Source organism: Salmo trutta, chromosome 3 (assembly GCF_901001165.1).
Source record: "Salmo trutta chromosome 3, fSalTru1.1, whole genome shotgun sequence".
In the NCBI taxonomy this organism is placed as follows: domain Eukaryota; kingdom Metazoa; phylum Chordata; class Actinopteri; order Salmoniformes; family Salmonidae; genus Salmo; species Salmo trutta.
In genome coordinates this window covers 43,242,489-43,264,659 of record NC_042959.1, presented here as the reverse complement: position 1 = coordinate 43,264,659, position 22,171 = coordinate 43,242,489, and the positions used below count along the sequence as shown (strand labels likewise).

General features: G+C 42.3%; 3 protein-coding genes across 3 annotated transcripts in view; 2 read left to right on the top strand and 1 right to left on the bottom strand.

Annotated features, from left to right (window-relative positions):
• Positions 1-3,155, bottom strand: part of LOC115175662 (kelch-like protein 32) — a 40,865-nt gene extending 37,710 nt beyond the window's left edge. Inside the window, exon 1 of the mRNA XM_029735077.1 lies at positions 2,909-3,155. The gene's annotated coding sequence lies outside the window, so the exon portion shown is untranslated. The remainder of the gene's footprint in view (positions 1-2,908) is intronic.
• An 11,886-nt stretch (positions 3,156-15,041) lies between these two features.
• Positions 15,042-18,938, top strand: LOC115175646 (calcium homeostasis modulator protein 6). Its single transcript, XM_029735056.1, has 2 exons — positions 15,042-15,657; positions 16,696-18,938. Exons 1-2 carry the CDS (start codon positions 15,112-15,114, stop codon positions 17,128-17,130), a joined length of 981 nt encoding a protein of 326 aa, XP_029590916.1. The 5' UTR covers positions 15,042-15,111; the 3' UTR covers positions 17,131-18,938.
• A 146-nt stretch (positions 18,939-19,084) lies between these two features.
• Positions 19,085-21,924, top strand: LOC115175653 (calcium homeostasis modulator protein 5). Its single transcript, XM_029735066.1, has 2 exons — positions 19,085-20,076; positions 20,321-21,924. Exons 1-2 carry the CDS (start codon positions 19,507-19,509, stop codon positions 20,708-20,710), a joined length of 960 nt encoding a protein of 319 aa, XP_029590926.1. The 5' UTR covers positions 19,085-19,506; the 3' UTR covers positions 20,711-21,924.
• The last annotated feature ends 247 nt before the right edge of the window (positions 21,925-22,171 follow it).

The following is a 22,171-nucleotide window of genomic DNA, read 5'->3' as shown; positions in this document are numbered from 1 at the left end:
CGGAAGTGGAGAATGTCAAAGTTGCAAGTCCACTATGATATTCTGAGAGAGCAACTTGGCATTTCTAACAAAGCAATTGGAAATGCCAGACGGGCTCAGTTTTCTAACTTGATCACTAATAATCAGGATAATTTGAGAGTGCACTTCTCGACCATAACTCCTACCCCTACAAACCTATGTGAACTTTCCTCCACATATAATGTGATAAGTTTGCAGCATAGTTCAGAGATAAGATAACAAACGTTAGGCTGGGAATCCAGACCTGATGAGAAGTTTGATGATATGTGCCCTAGCCTACCACGCAAAGGCACTATGGAGTTATTTTCCCTGGTTGACACAGACATGCCCAGGAAAGTGATATCGCAGCTTATTAAGCCTTCTACTTGCCTTCTTGATCCTATCTCCACCACCTTCTTCAAAACAGTTTTTAATTGCATATCTGAAGAGGTGCAAGCTATTGTTAATCCCTCCCTGTTCACAAGCACTTTCCCCACTGCACTAAAAACTGCTATGGTGAAACCCCTTCTGAAGAAAAAGTAATCTAGAATCTTCAGCTCCAACCTCCATCTCCAACCTTCCATTCTTCAAAATTCTGAAGAAATTGGTTTTCAAACAGCTAAATTATTTAAGTGCCAACTGTATTTAAAAATCCTATCTGGTTTTCATGCCCACCACAGCACAGACATCCTTAGTTAAAGTGGTAAATTATCCTAGAGCCAACATAAATGCCAAACAGCTCTCTGTCATTGGATTTAGGTGCTGTGTTCAACACTGTTAACCATGATGTCCTTCTGGACAGAATGCAGAGGTGGGTTGGCCTCTCTGGTCCAGTTTTAAATTGGTTTAGGACCTATTTAACAGGTCAAGAGTTTGTCACCCTTGGTGAACATAACTCTGAGCAAATAGATATCACGTGGCGTTCCACAAGGTTCAATTTTGGATCCGGTACTGTTCAGTTTATACACTGCTCAAAAAAATAAAGGGAACACTTAAACAACACAATGTCAATCACACTTCTGTGAAATCAAACTGTCCACTTAGGAAACATCACTGATTGACAATAAATTTCACATGCTGTTGTGCAAATGGAATAGACAACAGGTGGAAATTATAGGCAATTAGCAAGACACCCCCAATAAAGAAGTGGTTCTGCAGGTGGGGACCACAGACCCCTTCTCAGTTCCTATGCTTCCTGGCTGATGTTTTGGTCACTTTTGAATGCTGGCGGTGCTTTCACTCTAGTGGTAGCATGAGACGGAGTCTACAACCCACACAAGTGGCTCAGGTAGTGCAGCTCATCCAGGATGGCACATCAATGCGAGCTGTGGCAAGAAGGTTTGCTGTGTCTGTCAGCGTAGTGTCCAGAGCATGGAGGCGCTACCAGGAGACAGGCCAGTACATCAGGAGACGTGGAGGAGGCCGTAGGAGGGCAACAACCCAGCAGCAGGACCGCTACCTCTGCCTTTGTGCAAGGAGGAGCAGGAGGAGCACTGCCAGAGCCCTGCAAAATGACCTCCAGCAGGCCACAAATGTGCATGTGTCTGCTCAAACGGTCAGAAACAGACTCCATGAAGGTGGTATGAGGGCCCGACGTCCACAGGTGGGGGTTGGGCTTACAGCCCAACACCGTGCAGGACGTTTGGCATTTGCCAGAGAACACCAAGATTGGCAAATTCGCCACTGGCGCCCTGTGCTCTTCTCAGATGAAAGCAGGTTCACACTGAGCACGTGACAGACGTGACAGAGTCTGGAGATGCTGTGGAGAACATTCTGCTGTCCTCTACATGTCCTCTCACTGCCATCAAAATCATTGTTAAATCATGTTAAATGCAAGAGTCATGGATTTACATAGGCCTACAATACTTTTGATGGCAGTGAGAGGACATGTAGCTCCTGCAATGCAGCATGTAGTAGCCAAAATCAGTATGTCTACCCTGTTGCCACATGGAGATGTGCCCTGTAACCGATCACACACAACAAATCATCTAACATGTGATTTCACATTACAGACCAAATAGTATTGTAGGCCTATGTAAATCCATGACTCTTTGGTCTGTAATGTGAAATCACATGTTAGATGATTTGTTGTGTGTGATCGATTACATTAAGGTAGGATACGCTATGCATTTGTGATCATTTAATGATTATTTGAGTGCCTCAATTTTGGCCCACCTACATTTTTGCTGGCCCTGCCATCAAGATTTCTGACTACACCACTGGTTCACCGAGTGACCTTCAGATGCATGGCATAGGCACCAAGAGAACGAGAGAGAAAGATGGGATACTACATTACACATCTGTCCTGTCCAATTCCTGCATTTTAGGTTGCTCCAGTGAAAATGACACTTCTAGTTTTTCAAACTTTGGACAAGTAGCCTAGGCTAGATATGTTAACCTACTTTGCTGTACCATATTTTATTGCCAAACATAGTGTCCATACATAACTCGCGAATTGAACGATGTTTGATGGTTAACATGATATGGCTATGTTTACACATGGATAACATAGTCTACAATTTACATCGCATGAGAAGCACGCGCGGTAGATAAGACAGAAGCAGTCTGGTGGTGGTGATGGTGGTGAGTATATAAATCAGTGCGCTCGAGCCTGTTTCAGCCGAGGAGTCCGCAGGCCTTGGTCATTCACTATCACTTTTACATCTCAGTGCTGTCAAAGGTTTCCTAGCAACAATGCAGCGGATCTTTCAGCCGAGAAAAAAAAAACAACACGGGTTATTTGGGATAAACCCCTGTCTCACCAAAGTGTCCTGACCGCATAAACCTAGTCTCCGACTTAACCCCCCAAAATATTGCCCGGTATAAATATGCCCTTCTCGCATTTAATAACCATCCAAACCATGTATGCAGTAATATTCTCCTGATGTTGCACACCAAACGAGCTACCCACCTCATATGACTATGACTGTTCTCTGGCCCTGTCCTCTCAGCGGTTCCGTTTTGTTGACAATCTGTTTTCTACCATTTGATATCCGTTTCTGTTGCATTTGTGGTGAGCAGTTGAAACGAGTACTGAATACCAAGTTAGTCTGCGGTTTTACAGTCAGTTGTATTGGACACTTGAGATGGTTACATTGTGTTAGCTAAATTGTCACATTCAAACCCCGCCTCTTGATATGGTCACATGCATTCGGTCATGTGGTATGCAGCGCCATCAAGTGATGGAATTGTTGTATGAGTACGTCTAGTAGGTTATGGGGTCTCGGTTATATTTTATTATATGTAGGCTAGTGCTAGTCTATGGGCCCAATCGAGAAATGGGTGGTATGATCCCAGTTTGTGCTCTTGATTTGATTCGATTTTTTATTTGATTTAAAATACATGAAAATGTTCAACTAGGCAGATACAGTTACCAGTTGCCGATGATTATATAGACAAAAAAAGTAAATACTTCAAATCAAATGTTATTTATCACATGCGCCGAATTCAACAGGTGTAGACCTTACCGAGAAATGCCTACTTACAAGCCCTTAACTCTATTTCTTGAACTGCATTGTTGGTTAAGAAAATATTTACTAAATAAACTAAAGTAAAAAAAATTCAAACATTTCTTAGCACCCAGGCTAAGAAATGGGGCCTATCGAAATTGGTAAGTCTTTGAGTACAATACAACATTCACTGCAGTGAGTATTTGAATAGTAAGGCCTATGCTAATTACCAGTTTATTTTGTCTCCAAAATAATGTCAACCCATAAAATACTTATTTAGCCTAGAACTATGTGTTGGGAGAATGAGCTGACCGCCTGGCCTAGAGCTGGCCACCTGGCCAAACTGAGCAATCGGGGGGGAAGGGCCTTGGTCATGGAAGTGACCAAGAACCTGATGGTCACTCTGACAGAGCTCCAAAGTTCCTCTGTGGAGATGGGAGAAACTTCCAGAAGGACAACCATCTCTTCAGCACTCCCCCAATCAGGCCTTTATGGTAGAGTGGCCAGACGGAAGCCACTCCTCAGTAAAAGGCACATGACAGCCCGCTTGGAGTTGCCAAAAGGCACCTAATGGACTCTCAGACCATGAGAAACAAGATTCTCTGGTCTGATGAAAGCAATATTGAACTCTTTGGCCTGAATGCCAAGCGTCACGTCCGGAGAAAACCTGGCACCACTCATCACTTGGCCAATACCATTCCTACGGGGAAGCATGGTGGTAGCAGCATCATGCTGTGGGGATGTTTTTCAACAGCAGGGCCAGAGAGACTAGTCAGGATCGAGGGAAAAATGAACGGAGCAAAGTACAGAAAGATAATTGATGAAAACCTGCTCCAGAGCACTCAGGACCTCAAACTGGGGCGAAGGTTCACCTTCCAACAGGACAACAACCCTAAGCACACAGCCAAGACAATGCAGGATTGGCTTCGGGACAAGTCTCTGAATGTCCTTGAGTGGCCCAGCCAGAGCCTGGACTTGAACCCGATCGAACATCTCTAGAGAGACCTGAAAATAGCTGTGCAGCGACGCTCCCCATCCAACCTAACAGAGCTTGAGAGGATCTGCAGAGAAGAATGGGAGAAACTTACCAAATACAGGTGTGCTAGGCTTGTAGCATCATGCCCAAGAAGACTCGAGGCTGAAATCGCTGCCAAAGGTGCTTCAACAAAGTAAACTGAAAACAATACATTTGCATAAATGTCTAAAACCTGTTTTTGCTTCGTCATTATGGGGTATTGTGTGTAGATTGATGAGGGAAAAAATTACAATTTAATCCATTTTAAAATAAGGCTGTACGTAACAAAATGTGGAAAAAGTTAAGGGGTCTGAGTACTTTTAGAATGCACCGTAGCTAGGCTAGCTAGCTAGATTATTCATAGGTAAAAATAATAATGTTTTTCCCTGCAGTGGATTCTTGACTGCGTATGGACAGACCCCAGCCAATTTAAGTTAGTCTTTTGTATCATTTAGCTAGCTAGTTCCTGAACATTAACCCTTTATTCTTCATCTTGTGTGGAATTGTTTTACTGACTCTCTGTCTCTGCATTATCCACAGGGTAACTGTCAACTTGTGAGTCTGTAAATGGACACAGTATAATGGCACAAGGCGAGACCCAAATGCAGACACAGGATGAAGATGGTAGAGCGCCGATATTTATTATAACAAAGGGAGTAGGTAGAGGCAGGTCGGGGACAGGCGAGAGTTCATAAACCAGGTCAGAGTCCAAAGGGTACCAGACAATAGGCAGTCTCGAGGTCAGGCCAGACAGGGGTCAAAAACCAGATCCGAGTCCAACAACCATACAAGGGGAAAGGCAGGCTGGTAGTCAGAACAGGCAGAGTGGTCAGGCAGGCGGGTTCAGAGTCAGGACAGGCAAGGGTCGAAACCAGGAGGACTAGAAACAAACAGAGCCTGGGGAAAAATAGGAGCAAGGAAAACTGATGGTTGACTTGGAAAACAAGATGAACTGGCATAGAGAGACAGGAAACACAAGGATATATACACAGGGGATAATAAGCAACATCTGTAGGGGGTGGAGACAATCACAAGGACAGGTGAACCAGATCAGGGTGAGACACACAGGAGGTTAAGGAATTGAAAAATGTTATGTTTGGAGGGATGAGGCAATAGGAAGTCTGACTGCACAACCGACTGGCAAGCATACTGCAAATTGAGAAATCATGTGACTAAACTGAATAAAAAGAAGAAGAAACTACACTACTGTATGAAACAAAGATAAATTACATAAAGGATGATAGTAAAAAGCTTTGGAGCATCTTCAATGAAATGTTGGGAAAAAAGGAAAACTCAGCTCCATCATTCATTGAATCAGATGGCTCATTCATCACAAAACCGACTGATATTAACTACTTTAATGATTTTTTCATTGGGAAGATACGCAAACTTAGGCATGACATGCCAACAACAAACGCTGACACTAAACATCCAAGTATATCTGACCAAATTATGAAAGACAAGAATTGTAATTTTGAATTCTGTAAAGTGGGTGTGGAAGAGGTGAAAAAAAGATTGTTGTCTATCAGCAATGACAAGCCACCGGGGTCTGACAACTTGGATGGAAAATTACTGACGATAATAGCGGACGATATTGCCACATCTTCAATTTAAGCCTACTAGAAAGTGTGTGCCCTCAGGCCTGGAGGGAAGCAGAAGTAATTCCGCTACCTAAGAATAGTAAAGCCCCCTTTACTGGCTCAAATAGCCGACCAATCATTGTGTTACTAACCCTTAGTAAACTTTTGGAAAAAATTGTGTTTGACCAGATACAGTGCTATTTTACAGTAAAGTAATTGACAACTGACTTTCAGCACGCTTATAGGAGAGGACATTCAACAAGCACAGCACTTACACAAATGACTGATGATTGGCTGAGAGAAATTGATAGTAAAAAGATTGTGGGGGCTGTTTTGTGGGACTTCAGTGTGGCTTTTGACATTATCGATCATAGTCTGCTGCTGGAAAAACGTATGTGTAATGGCTTTACACCCCGTGCTATACACCCCAACTCACTGGTCACCATAGCAACATCCACCCGTAGCACGCTCCAGCAGGTATATTTCACTGGTCATCCCCAAAGCCAACACCTCATTTGGCCTCCTTTCCTTCCAGTTCTCTGCTGCCAATGACTGGAACGAATTTCAAAAATCACTAAAGTTGGAGACTTATATCTCCCTCTCTAACTTTAAGCATTAGCCGTCAGAGCAGCTTACCGATTGCTGCAGCTGTACACAGCCCATCTGTAAATTGCCCATCCAACCAACTACCTACCTCATCCCATATTTGTTTTAGTTTTTCTGCTCTTTTGCACACCAGTATTTCTACTTGCACATCCTCATCTGCACATCTATCACTCCAGTGTTAATTGCTGAATTGTAATTACTTCGCCACTATGGCCTATTTATTGCCTTACCTCCTTCCTTCATTTGCACACACTCTATACAGATTTTTCTATTGTGTTATTGACTGTACGTTTGTTTATCCCATGTGTAACTCTGTGTTGTTGTTTTTGTCGCATTGCCTTACTTTATCTTGGCCAGGTCACAGTTGTAAATGAGAACTTGTTCTCAAATTGCATACCTGGTTAAATAAAGGGGAAATAAATAAAACTTATATAAAAAAATATTGTGGATAAAAAATTACCTGTCTAACAGAACACAGATGGTGTTCTTTAATAGAAGCCTCTCCAACATAATCCAGGTAGAATTACGAATTCCCCAGGGCAGCTGTCTAGGCCCTTTACTTTTTTTAGTCTTTTACTAACGACATGCGGATGACTTGACACTATACACGTCAGCTACTACAGTGACGGAAATGACTGCAACACTTAACAAAGAGCTGCAGTTAGTTTAAGAATGGGGGCAAGGAATAAGTTAGTATTTCAAAAACTAAACTATTTCAAAAACTAAAAGCTGTCTAGGCCCCTTACTTACTCAAATCGTTCAATAAACCCTAAACCTCAACTAAATCTTGTAATAAATGATGTGGAAATTGAGGAAGTTGAGGTGACTAAACTGCGTGGAGTAACACTGGATTGTAAACTGTCATTGTCACGCCCTGACCTGAGAGAGCCGTTTTTCTCTGTTTAGTTAGGTCAGGGTGTGATATGGGGTGGGCATTCTATGTATTTTGTTTCTATGTTTTGGCCAGGTATGATTTCCAATCAGAGGCAGCTGTCTATCGTTGTCTCTGATTGGGAACCATACTTAGGCAGCCCTTTTTCCCTCCTTGAGTTGTGGGATCTTGTTTTGTGTAGCTGCCTTTGAGCAGCCCCAGAACGTCACGTTTCTTTCTGTTTTCACCTGTTTTTTGTTTTGTTCGGGTTCACAAATAAAGTATGTGGAATTACCGGCACACTGTGCCTTGGCTGATCTGTGACAGGGAGTTCGAAGAAAGTGATCGTGACAGTCATGGTCAAAACATACTGACACAACAGTAGCTAAGATGGGGAGAAGTGTGTCCATAATAATGCGCTGCTCTACCTTCTTAACAGCACTATCAGCAAGGAAGGTCCTACAGGCTCTAGTTTTGTCACACCTGGACTACTGTTTAGTCGTGAGGTCAGGTGCCACAAATAGGGATTTAGGAAAATCGCAATTGTCTCAGAACAGGGCAGCACGGCTGGCCCTTGGATGTACACAGAGAGCAAACATTAATAATATGCATGTACATTTCTTCTGGTTCAGTGGAGGAGAGATTGACTTCATCACACTTGTATTTGTGAAAGGTATTGACATGTTGAAAGCACCGAGCTGTCTGTTTAAATGACTAGCACAGAGCACAGACACCCATGCATACCCCACAAGATATGCCACCAGAGGTCTCTTCACTGTCCAGAACAGACTATAGGAGGCGCACAGTACTACATAGAGCCATGACTACATGGAACTCTATTCCACATCGAGTAACTGATACAAGCAGTAGAATCAGATAAAAAATGGATAAAAATACACCTTATGGAACAGCAGGGACTGTGAAGCAACACAAACATAGGCACAGACATGCGTACACACACATTATAACATATGCACTATACATACACGTACACATGGATTTTGTGTTATAGATATGTGGTAGTGGAGAAGGGGCCTGAGGGCACACATTTAGTGTGTTGTGAAATCTGTTATGAATGTGTTGTAATATTTTTAAAATTGTATAACTTCCTTCATTTTGCCAGAACTCAGGAAGTGTAACTGCTGCTTTGGCAGCAGCTAATGGGGATCCATAAGAAAAACAAAATACAAATACCAAATCGGATTTCTGTGTGTTCAGACAGCAGTAATTTGCTGACATGGCTATGCTTGTTGTCATAGTAATGACGGATTTGAGCAGTGGCGTAGACCGATTGGAGGTGGTGCTTGTGCTTCCTAACGCTCAGAAGTTATGGAGCAAGCTAAGGTGACAACAATACCTGCCATGGACATTTCCCAGCTGCTTTAAATGTTAAAAATCATAGTATAAGTACACTTTTAAAGCCTCAAAGGATTAGATGATCCAACTTTCAAAACAAGTCATTTTTGGCTAGCCACAGCAGTCAACTAGCTAGCTAGGTAGCTGTTTAGCTTTCTACCACATTCACTAATTTGTTTGTAAACAATTAACAAGCTTGTTAGCTACCATGTGTTCTTGTCAAAACTGTCAACAGAGTAGCTAGCAAGCAACAAGATTTTCCAAATAACAGTCTAAAATCAACTTCAGAGCAAATAAATTAGATTTGAATATTCAGACAAGTCGCACGGCCATGAATCAGTCTGACTTGAATATCTGATTCCATGTGCTTTTTGGCTGTTCACACTGCAGGAAAAAGAACAGATTTAAATCAGATATGCAAAAAAATAGGACTTTGGTCACTTCAAACTGCCAATGTAAACTAGGCTTAAGAGTAGTACAGTACATGGCCATTAAGGCCAGATTGTTCTTCAAGATGTCTAAATGTTCATAGATGATCAGCAGGGTAAAATAATAATCACAATGGTTATAGAGGGCGCAACAGGTCAACACTTCAGGAGTAAATGTCAGTTGGCTTTTCATAGCCGAGCATTCAAAGGTCGCGACAGCAGGTGCGAGAGAGAGAGAGAGAGAACGAGAGAGAGAGAGAGAGAATGAGTTAGAGAGAGATTGAGCTAAAGAGAAAACAACTGGCTGGGTTTTTAAACCAAGGGAAAGGGACGTGAGAGAGAAAGAGAGGAGAATTAGAGGGAGCCTACATGAGATCACACAGGACCCAAGATAAGACAGGAGCAGAGGCATCATGCCTATAGGGGGCACATGGCCACGTGCCCCCTCAGATTTGTCCTATTTAAATATATAACAATAGGAGCTGACAGGGAAAACCGCTGGTTAGCTTGAACGAACAAGACGAACTGGTGACAAACAGACAGAGAACACAGGTATAAATACACGGGATAGTTGGAAAGAAGGGCGACACCTGGAGGGGGGTGGAGACGAGCACAAGGACAGGTGAAACAGATCAGGGCGTGAGACATACAGCTGAAGACGGAAGTTTACATACACCTTGGCCAAATACATTTAAACTCCGTTTTTTCGCAATTCCTGACATTTAATAATAGTACAAATTCCCTGTCTTAGGTCAGTTAGGATCACCACTTTATTTTAAGAATGTGAAAAGTCAGAATAATAGTAGAGAGCATGATTTATTTGAGCTTTTATTTCTTTCATCACATTCCCAGTGGGTCAGAAGTTTACATACACTCAATTAGTATTTGGTAGCATTGCCTTTAAATTGTTTAACTGGGTCAAACGTTTTGGGTAGCCTTCCACAAGCTTCCCACAAGAAGTTGGGTGAATTTTGGCCCATTCCTCCTGACAGAGCTGGTGTACCTGAGTCAGGTTTGTAGGCCTCCTTGCTCGCACACGCTTTTTCAGTACTGCCCACAGATTTTCTAGAGGATTGAGGTCAGGGCTTTGTGATGGCCACTCCAATACCTTGACTTTGTTGTCCTTAAGCCATTTTGCCACAACTTTGGAAGTATGCTTGGGGTCATTGTCCATTTGGAAGACACATTTGCGACCAAGCTTTAACTTCCTGACTGATGTCTTGAGATGTTGCTTCAATATATCCACATAATTTGACTCCCTCATGATGCCATCTATTTTGTGAAGTGCACCAGTCCCTCCTGCAGCAAAGCACCCCCACAACAGGATGCTGGCACCCCCGTGCTTCACGGTTGGGATGGTGTTCTTCTGCTTGCAAACATCCCCCTTTTTCCTCCAAACATAACGATGGTCATTATGGCCAAATAGTTATATTTTTGTTTCATCAGACCAGAGGACATTTCTCCAAAAAGTATGATCTTTGTTCCCATGTGCAATTGCAAACCGTAGTCTGGCTTTTTTATTGTGTTTTTGGAGCAGTGGCTTCTTCCTTGCTGAGCAGCCTTTCAGGTTATGTCGATATAGGACTCGTTTGACTATGGATATAGATACTTTTGTACCTGTTTCCTCCAGCATCTTCACAAGGTCCTTTGCCAAGGAAGAACCAGACTTGTGGAGGTCTACAATTTTTTTGGCTGATTTCTTTTGATTTTCCCATGATGTCAAGCAAAAGGCACTGAGTTTGAAGGTAGGCCTTGAAATACATCCACAGTTACACCTCCAATTGACGCAAATTATGTCAGTTAGCCTATCAGAAACTTCGAAAGCCATGACATCATTTTCTGGAATTTTCAAAGCTTTTTAAAGGCACAGTCAACTTAGTGTATGTAAACTTCTGACCCACTGGAATTGTGAATTATAAGTGAAATAATCTGTCTGTAAACAATTGTTGGAAAAATTACTTGTGTCATGCACAAAGTAGTTGTCCTTACCGACTTGCCAAAACTATAGTTTGTTAACAAGAAATTTGTTGAAAAATGAGTTTTAATGACTCCAACCTAAGTGTATGTAAACTTCCGACTTCTACTGTACATACAGTACCAGTCAAACGTTTGGACACACTGACTCATTCAAGGGTTTTTCTTTATTTTTACTAATAGCGAAGACATCAAAACTATGAAATAGCACACATGAAATCATGTAGTAACCAAAAAAGTGTTAAACAAATCAAAATATATTTGAGATTTTTCGAAGTATGCACCCTTTGTCTTGATGACAGCTTTGCACAGTCTTGGCATTCTCTCAACCAGCTTTATGAGGTAGTCACCTGGAATGGATTTCAATTAACAGATGTGCCTTGTTGAAAGTTAATTTGTGGAATTTCTTTCCTTCTTAATGCATTTGAGCCAATCAGTTGTGTTGTGATAAGGTATGGGGTGCTATGCAGAAGATAGCCCTAAGATAGCCTAGCTCAAATAAGCAAAAAGAACGACAGTTCATCATTACTTTAAGACATGAAGGTCAGTCAATCCGGAAATTTCAAGAACTTGAAAGTTTCTTCAAGTGCAGTCGCAAAAACCATCAAGCGCAATGATGAAAATGGCACTCACGAGGACGGCCTCAGGAAAGGAAGACCCAGAGTTACCTCTGCTGCAGAGGATAAGTTCGCTAGAGTTACCAGTCTCAGAAATTGCAGCACAAATAAATGCTTCACAGGGTTCAAGAAACAGACACATCTCAACATCAACTGTTCAGAGGAAACTGGGGGAGTAAGTCCTTCATTGTCGAATTGCTGCAAAGAAACCACTACTAAAAGACACCAATAATAAGAAGAGACTTGCTTGGGCCAAAAGCACAAAGAATGGCCATTAGACCAGTGGAAATCTGTCCTTTGGTCTGCTGAGTCCAAATTTGAGATTTTTGGTTCCAACCGCCATGTCTTTGTGAGATGCAGACTAGGTGAATGGATGATCACTGCATGTGTGCTTCCCACCGTGAAGCATGGAGGAGGAGGTGCGATGGTGTGGGGGTGCTTTGCTAGTGACACTGTCAGTGATTTATTTAGAATTCAAGGCACATTTAACCAGCAACGCTACCATAGCATTCCGCAGCGATACGCTATCCCATCTGGTTTGTGCTTAGTAGGATTATCATTTGTTTTTCAACAGGACAATGACCCAAAACACACCATCAGGCTGTGTAAGGGCTATTTGACCAAGAAGGAGAGTGATGGAGTGCTGCATCAGATGACCTGGCCTCCGCAATCACCCGACCTCAACCCAATTGAGATGGTTTGGGATGAGTTGAACTGCAGAATGAAGGAAACGCAGCCAACAAGTGCTCAGCATATGTGGGAACTCCTTCAAGACTGTTGTAAAAGCATCCCATGTGAAGCTGGTTGAGAGAATGCCAAGAGTGTGAAAAGCTATAATCAAGGCAAAAGGTGGCTGCTTTCAAGAATTTAACACTTTTTTTGGTTTCTACATGATTCCATATGTGTTATTTCATAGTTTTGATGTCTTCACTATTATTCTACAGTGTAGAAAATAGTACAAAGAAAGAAAAACCCTGGAATGAGTAGGTGTGTCCAAACTTTGGACCGGTACTGTATATACTGTATATATACAGTGCCTTTGGAAAGTATTCAGACCCCTTCACTTTTTCCACATTTTGTTACATTACAGCTTTATTCTACAATGTATTAAATAAATGTTGTTCCTCATCAATCTACACACAATACCCCATAATGATAAAGTGAAAACAGGTTTTTAGAAATCTTTGCAAATGTATAAAAAATATAAAACTGAAATACCTTATTTATGTAAGTATTTAGACCCTTTGCTATGAGACTCAAAACTGAGCTCAGGTGCATCCTGTTCCATTGATCATCCTTGAGATGTTTCTACAACTTGATTGGAGTCCACCTGTGGTAAATTCTGTTGATTGGACATGATTTGGAATGGCACACACCTGTCTATATAAGGTCCCACAGTTGACAGTGCATGTCAGAGCAAGGTCGAAGGAATTGTCCATAGAGCGCCGAGACAGGATTGTGTTGCGGCACAGATGTGAGGAAGGGTACCAAAAAATGTCTGCAGCATTCAAGGTCCCCAAGAACACAGTGGCCAAACTGGGTCGGGGTAGAAGGGTCTTGGTCAGGGAAGAGACCAAGAACCCGATGGTCACTCTGACAGAGCTCTTGAGTTCCTCTGTGGAGATGGGAACCTTCCAGAAGGACAACCATCTCTGCAGCACTCCACCAATCCGGCTTTATGGTAGAGTGACCAGACGGAAGCCACATGACAGCCCGCTTGGAGTATACCAAAAGGCACCTAAAGACTCTCAGACCATGAGAAACAAGATTCTCTGGTCGTCTGAAACCAAGATTGAACTCTTTGGCCTGAATGCCAAGTGTCACGTCTGGAGGAAACCTGGCACCATCCCTACGGTGAAGCATGATGGTGGCAGCATCATGCTGTGGGTATGTTTTTCAGTGGCAGGGACTGGGAGACTAGTCAGGATCGAGGCAAAGATGAACAGAGCAAAGTACAGAGAGATCCTTGATGAAAACCTGCTCCAGAGCACTCAGGACCTCAGATTAGGGCGAATGTTCACATTCCAACAGGACAACGTCCCTAAGCACACAGCTAAGACAACACAGGAGTGGCCCAGCAGAGCCTGGACTTGAACCGGATCGAGACCGGAAATAGTTGTGCAGCAACGCTCCCCATACAATCTTACAAAGCTTGAGAGGATCTGCAGAGAATAATGGGAGAAACTCCCCAAATGCACGTGTGCCAAGCTCATACCCAAGAAGACTCTAGGATGTAATCGCTGCCAATTTGGGCTTCAACAAAGTACTGAGTAAAGGGTTTGAACACTTATGTAATACTTATTAAATATTATTTTTCCGTTGTTTAAAAATATATTTCTAGAAACCTGTTTTTGCTTTGTCATTATGGGGTATTGTGTGTAGATTGATGAGGGGAAAAACATTTTAATCAATCTTAGAATAAGGCTGTAACTTAACAAAATGTGGAAAAAGTCAAGAAGTCTGAGTACTCTCCGAAGGCACTGTAAATATTGTTTTACTACTAGCCACCTAGCAATTTTATAAAGTTGGCTTTCGCTAACCCAGATAGGTTCTTAATCTACCAAACTCCTAACTAGCTACCAAGAATACATTTCAGGACATCAATCAAGATAGAGTAGCTAGCTTGTCTAACTATCTTAGCTGGCATGCCAGCTGGCAAGGTTGGTAGAATTTTTCAAAGCAACCAATTACTAAATGTACTGAATACGACTCACATTCCTTTCCATCTTTTACCCAGATTTGAGCAGAGATGCAGAGAAGCATATTTAGTTTCTTATTTTTTTACCACCAGTCAGGAGGATACAGACAGGTCAAGAGCTGTGCCTAAGATATGCAGAAAAATAAACATATATTTTTTAATTAAGCATAAAGATTATGCCTCTAGATTGCAAGAAAAATAAGATGTTTCAGGTGTTTGAAAAATGCTAAATTCTCCAATTTATAGATGGGGGGCAAGCACCCAACCAGACCACCCCCCTTCAGATTTTTGGGTGCATGACAACCTGCGGGGCTGGTCTGGGAATTAATAGAATACCCTCATTGTATCGTCCATAAATAAACTGTAGCCTAGTGAAGTGACTTCATGTTTACAACACCATGAGTTGGAGGCCCCCCCCAGTGAGCGGGCAGGGGAACTGAAAGTATAGCTGTCACGTCAATTTATATGCTCCCATGACTTGCTATCAGCAGAAGTGTCTGTAAAGTCCTGTGCGTCTGGAATGATGGATAAGTTCAAAACTGTTCTTAAAATTGTTGAGAAACAGCAGACTAGTCTCGGGTTTGGTTTAGTTGCGTTGTTAACTGCAGGCGGGGAACAGATATTTTCGTCAGTGGTGTTCAGATGTCCTTGCAGCGGCTGGAACTTTTCCTACGGCATGGTGTTTCTCTTAGTGCCTGCTCTGGCATTGTTGGTGTTAGGTTACATCATGAGCAATAAAACCTGGAAATTGTTTACAGGGTTGTGTTTACGTAAATCCAAATTTTGTCATTTTAAAAATGTTTGCGCCTGTGGGGTGGTCTTCTTTCAGATCACCACGACAGCACTAGTTGCACCTGTCAGTTGGATTGCAGTCGCTTTGCTCAATGGCAATTACTTTGAATGCGCCATGACTGGCGTCAATGTAACGGTTTTCACAAACCACCTTTGCGATGGAAAGAGTCCGCAGTGCCAGGATGAACTTTATAAATTCCCGTGCGAGAGAGCCACCCACGTGCCCCAATCTGACAGCAATGATGTGCTGGCAACCATCCGCGCTGAGTCGCAGGTGAGATAATATTCACACTAATAGAACCAAGTTATGGTTTGAATTATATATTTTTTATCATATCTTCTTTGCCCCATTTTACACGCTTCAATATGTTTTAGTGGGCTATCCTTGTTTTTGTCGACGGCCTGTTGGAGTGTAGGTGATTAGACTGACAGATTTCCGCTAACAGTAATTGACACCACTGGATGTGTTCTGACAGCGAAGGGAGTTGTAATATATTTTAAACTGAGCCTCTGACATTATGAAGTACACATTTTTGCTTTGAACGCATTTGTTGCATTGCATTACATTTGGAAATGCCAACATTAAAATGCCCCAAAGCAGAAGTACCTCAAAGCATAGGCTACTTCCATTATTATAAAATAGCAGTTATTTTTCAGTCTGACTCAGTTCCTGTATGACTTGTTCTCATTAATGTACAAAACTTCTCAGTGTTTCCCCTATATTAATTTAGCAGTGACAGGCAGCCGCTGGGGGGATGGTAAAAACGTTTTCAGTGTAAATTTAAAAGGCTAAAACCAGATATAAAGTATGTAGAAAAGATAAGGCAGCCCCCATTGATTTTGATAGAATGTTGGAGTCACTCAGATATCATAAGAACACAGCACAATCTCCATTACAAAATGTGTAGAATTGCAGGAAATAAGCTTTAAAACAGCAACATTGTTTCTCTGTGGCCAAGAGGAGGTCCTCTAAAATGTATGGTTGGAGTCGCACCATTGGTCACACCCACTCCCCCCTATGCTAACTTTGCCACCGCTGCTGAAAAAAACCCTAAGGGAAACACTGCTTCCTATGTGAAGATGTGATGGAGGAATTGCTGACCAACACACACCTCTGAAATGAATCTACCGTTCCATATACAGTATGCTTCCCTAATACATTCTCCTGCTACCTGCTATTTTTATAGATATGGTTTGAGTTTGAGCAGTACAGTATACTGTATTATAACTGTGACATTAACTCAGGCATTCCAGGTAAGGGGTTAAGCAGAATAGTTGAATATTGTGTTGAATGTATTGGTTTTGATTTCAGATCCTGGGTTGGCTACTGATTGCCTCCATCATGGTCTTCAACCTCCTACTGACCTGTGTTGCCCGATGTAACTCCCCAGTCAGCTACCTGCAGCTGAAGTTCTGGAGGGTCTATGCCCAGCGGGAGAGCGACCTGCTGGAAAACTACACGGCAGATCACGCCGAAAAGCTTGCAGAGAGGAACCTGAAGAGCTTCTTCCAGAAGACGCCTCCAGAGCCTGTCACAACCCCACCTAACCAGGCCTGGGAGAAGATCTCGTCCCTCTACAGGTTCAGCACCAAAGACCACTACTACAGCATCCTGCACAAGTACGTGGAGTGCCATGACCCAGCACAGGCCAGGAACCACAGAATGTCATCTGTCAGGTCAGACGGTCCAGACACTGCTAATCCAGCCGTGCTCGCCTTTGTGGATGAGGGCAAGATGATGCTGTGAATGGGCATGCATATGATCATAGGAACAGCATCACTATCATGACCCTATCTGTAACCATCCTTATTATTTTTATCATCAAAGTCATGATTCATTATAGAGGATTGTTGTCAGCATTCTAATCTTCGTCATCATCATCATCATCATCATTATCGCTGTGCATCAGGTGATTTTTCAGTAGAAAGACCAATCACATCTTATTAACCACTCTCAGGTCTTCACTTGAATAACAATACTTCCCAATTTTATATTGTTACTTGAAAGTTCACTCACTGTATCACGAGTGCTGCTTGCAGCTTTTTATTTGAAATTCTATGTTCAGAAGGGATTTTTTTTATATAGTTGGTCATACTTTCTTTCTCTTCTCTTCTACTTTTCTTTTCACTTTAGTATTTTTATGCTCAGAGGCCAGGGACTTGACCTACATACAGGTGTTCTGTGGTATTAAACAGGAAACGCATGGCCTGGTTCTATGAAATGGGGCGACAGATAGCCTAGTGGTTAGAGTGTTGGGCCAGTAACTGAAAGGTTGCTAGATCGAATCCCCGAGCTGACAAGGTATAAATCTGCCGTTCTGCCCCTGAACAAGGCAGTTAACCCACTGTTCCTAGGCCGTCATTGTAAATACGAATTTGTTCTAGTTAACTGACTTGCCTAGTTAAATAAAACAATAAGGAGCATATTTACTTCCTATTAGCTAGTGCACTGCAAAATACTTTCAAGTAAAAGCCTGTTACCAGTGTACATGTAGCATCTTTATGACGGTAACCCACAGTTGGACCTTACAAGCTTGGTCTCCAAAGTATTTCTGCGTTATTGTTATTTATATTATTGCACTGTAGACCGACCATTGCCACAAGAGAACTGTGATGAACATCAGCTCTGAATTGAATGTAAACTTAGTGTAATTGTTAGATTTGTATCTCTGTGTAAAGCTTAGGTAGTACTAGTCAGAGATTGGCAGTATTTCTGTTACATGTATTTGACATACAGATTTCAGTTACTTTTAATATATATATTTTGAATTGTAACTGTAACAAGGTACTTCAGAGAATGGTATTTTGTATTTTCTGACACCAATGCAAACGAATTTGAGGTAACAGGGGGCCCCAAAGCTCTGAAGACTAACATATACATTGATAAATTGGTCATTAGTGTATTTTTTAAATTTTGTAACAAGATACATTTTGATTTAGTACATTTGTTACCTGATCTGGCTAGTACAGACCTGTTAAAAGCTTCTCTGTGGGAGAAATCAATGCACTCAGAGCCTTTTAGGGTGAGGAGATTATAGCTTCATCCCGTGGGAATTGTAGAGCATAGAAACTCATCACAGCCTTCTATAGGAAGTGGGAGAGGAAACTCTTCTATTTACCAACCACTGACTCAGAACACGTGTTTCATCTGCTCATTTCTCCTTTTTCTGAAACAATGCGTAGGTCTTATGCAAGTCTAATGTAATGTCTAGCTAGCTATATGATTGTCTATAAAACAGTGCTCTGTGTTATATTTTTGGGTATGCATGATATGCATCTGCGTGAGGCTCCATAGCTCAGTATTAACATTATTGTTGATTTCCATTTCATTTTGCAACTGCTAATGAATGCAGTGCAACCTTAGTGCCGAAATACCACATTGTTTCGTGTGTGTGTGTTTATGTGTGCGCGCGTTTTGTGCATGTAAGAGAAAGGGAAAAAGAAAGAGAGGGCGAGAGAGAGAGCAAAGGGTGATTTCATATAGTGTATAATGTTGTATCTGGCTCAAGCTGTATGTGACTTTAATACAGATAATAAATCATGTTGCTGAAATCACTGTGCTGAACTGCTCAAATAACTATCGAAATAAATCTGGTTAAAGTGAAATTAATGGTTTTTTTTTGACAGACTGCATGACCCCGTGGCTGCTTGTCATATGACATCACTCTGAGAGGACAACTGCAGCTGCATGGTCTGAAGTACAAAAACAGATCTGCAGGATGTCAGCCAGTTCAGTCACTGCTATTTTATTACCTATGCATAGGAAAGGAGGGGGAGTTAGAGAGAAGGACATTTAGAAGGAAGAAATAAGAATCAGGGTGGGGTTTGAGAGTTGGAGAATGCAGACAATCTCTTTGGAATAAGTGGGTGGACAAGGTTGGGCAACAGATGAAAAGAGGGAGGAGTTGGTGAGGACGAAGAGTGAAAGAGAAAGAACAGGAAGGAGGGAAAGGGAGGGGCAGAAATAGGCTCAGAAGAACTTCAGTGTGTTTGTCTTCGGCTCAAACAGCACAGGGAGTGGAGTGAGTGTTGGAGACGCAACCGTTTGCGTCTAAACTATTTCACCGCTGTATTTTTCCTCTTCTAATGCTCCGTTCTTGCATTATTTTGGTTTTTGCGGAGCATGCGTGACAAACCCCTTGTCGACACCATGGATAACTTCCAGACCGTCCTGCGCTTTTTCATGAACCAGAAGGCCACCATTGGCTACAGCTTCATGGCCATCCTGACCATCGGGGGAGAGCGGATCTTCTCCATGGTCTCCTTCCAGTGCCCCTGCAACCACGACCAGAACTTTGCATACGGCCTGACCTTCCTGCTGGGCCCAGGCCTGGTGCTGCTGGTGCTGGGTCTTTTCTTCAGCAGCAGGCTGTGGCGCCTCTACACTGGCTGTTGCCTCAACCCCATTAAGCTATGCCCCAGGGGCAACTGTTTCGGCTGCCTCAAAGTGTTTGTCAAAATCTTCTCCGGCGCCTGTGTGGCCCCTATCATGTGGCTGTGTGTGGCACTGTTGAACGGGACCTTCTACGAGTGTGCCGTCAGCGGGCTGGATGATAATCTGGTGGTGGATCTGTTCTGTAAAAACAAGACCTTGATGTGCCGGGAGGAGTTGGCCCGCGTGCCCTGCAGCAAGTCCAAGCTGCCCAGTGACGAGAACATGGAACTATTGCTCATGTTCCGGGCTCAGTCACAGGTGAGTGCAAAGCAGCAGTCAGACCCTGTTTGTGACTTTTGTATGGTGGAATGTCATATTTTTCACTGTCAATGGGTTATTGATACAGCTGCAAAGACTGGTACGAGTCAGACCAAAATGAAATCCAATTGACAGTAAAGCAAAATTAGTATTGAATATGTTTATTATTAACAATTATTATTGTTGGCATTGTTTATTCATTTTATGTGAGCGTAAGTTTTGGTTCATGTCTGTACATCCCCAGATACTGGGCTGGTGTATTATCATCATTTCAGCCGTTCTAGGGCTCCTCGGGACCTGTTACACAAACTGCCGCTCAAAGGTCAGCTACCTGCAGCTCACCTTCTGGAAGCGCTATGTAGAAAAGGAGAAGGAGCAGTTTGACACATTCGCTATGGAGTACGCATCCAAGCTGGCCGAGAGGAACCTAAAGAGCTTCTTTGAGAACCGTGACCCGGAAATATTCCCATTCCCCAACCACAAGGCTTGGGAGGAGATCTCAGCCCTCTACACCTTCTCCAAGAGTGAGCAGTACTACAGCACCCTGCAGAGGTATGTGGAACGTGATGACCGAGACTACAGCCCTGAGAAAAGACCAGTCATGGACCTGGAGCACGGCATAGAGATGAGCTGAGAGAGGGGCGGATAATGGCAGAGTATGAATTACAGTATATCCTATTTGTTTTACCTTTATAAATGACATGCAGTAAATACAATAGATTTCACTCGCAGACTGAGAAGAAGCGTTGTTGCCTGCATTTCCCCCAAAGCACTGACATCTACACAGAGCACCATTCAGAAAGTTATTATCAGTGACAGAGCAGTGATTACCAAAGAATGCAGCCATTGCAGAAGTGGTAAAACAGTAGGGCTTCTTGTCTGCTGGAATCCACAGTTTGTGAATGGTCATGAACACTAGCTGATGCAATGTCCCTGTCATAACAAACACTTTGATTTGACAAAGTCTCCTCTACCTCTCTTTGACATGCCTTTGAAGCATTTAATTCACTTTACTGGTAGATAATGGTAGGAGAGCTATTGTAATTGTATAGTTTCAATAGGGAATTTTGTGTTTAATATTGCACCACAATATGAATGCTACATGAATGACAGAGTTGTAACATGCAATTTGCTTGAAATGTTTACACAACTCAATGTTTACATTATTATGACAACTTGAGCACCACCTTAAAGTGTCTTTCTATGTCAGTACAAGCGAAGCAGCTCACTTTATATTTTATGTTAATTTTGGGATAACAAGTTTTGCCAAGCAACAATTTTAGGTTTGCCGTTACTACCATCCTGTTCAATTATTAATGTCAATAGTAGTCAATAACTCACACATTGAGAGGTAATAAATCATGTATGACATATGGGATATTCTCACTGGATTCTACAAAAACATTTGTGGAACCTGTTAATTTTTTTTCTTCTCCTTTCTAACATCTGTAAAATCCCTACCATGTAATGTGTAAGCACTTGTCACGACTTCCACCGAAGGTGGCTCCTCTCCCTGTTCGGGTGGTGCTCGGCAGTCGTCGTTGCCGGTCTACTAGCTGCCACTGATCCTTTTTTCTTTTTCGTTTAGTCTTGTCTGTTTTGGTTGTGCACCTGTTCCTTGTTTGGGTTGATTAGTATGGGTATTTATTTTCTCTCTACCCGCTTTGTGTCGTGCGGGTTTATTTTCGTTTCCCTGTTTTATGTTGGGTGACGTTATTTTGTTCATCATTTTTCATTCAGGTTATGTCCTTTGGATTTCGTTCTTTTGGCAATTTTTGGACTGTGTATTTTTGGTCCAGTGCCTGTATGTTTTTGATGGACTTTATTAAACTCTTGTTATTATAATTATCTTCTCTCCTCCGCCTGACTCCTACACCCATCTCTCATAGAGAGACGTTACAGCACTAAACCTGTACATAGAACATTATTTGGATATGTTGCATTATGCCTGATAAAAACATTTTAGGGTGGTGAGTTTGTGTGTAAAAAACTGTCCACATTCCACCATGTTTGACTAAGAGGGGAGAATGCAGCCATATTGGTGTAGTTATAGTACCTTCAGAAACTATTCATACACCATGACTTGTTCTACATT

Excerpts from the sequence above, each read along its gene's own strand:
- LOC115175646 (XM_029735056.1), top strand. The coding sequence starts at position 15,112 with ATGATGGATAAGTTCAAAACTGTTCTTAAAATTGTTGAGAAACAGCAG. Across the intron at positions 15,658-16,695 it reads CCATCCGCGCTGAGTCGCAG|ATCCTGGGTTGGCTACTGAT; the intron begins GTGAGATAATAT and ends TTTTGATTTCAG.
- LOC115175653 (XM_029735066.1), top strand. The coding sequence starts at position 19,507 with ATGCGTGACAAACCCCTTGTCGACACCATGGATAACTTCCAGACCGTC. Across the intron at positions 20,077-20,320 it reads TGTTCCGGGCTCAGTCACAG|ATACTGGGCTGGTGTATTAT; the intron begins GTGAGTGCAAAG and ends GTACATCCCCAG.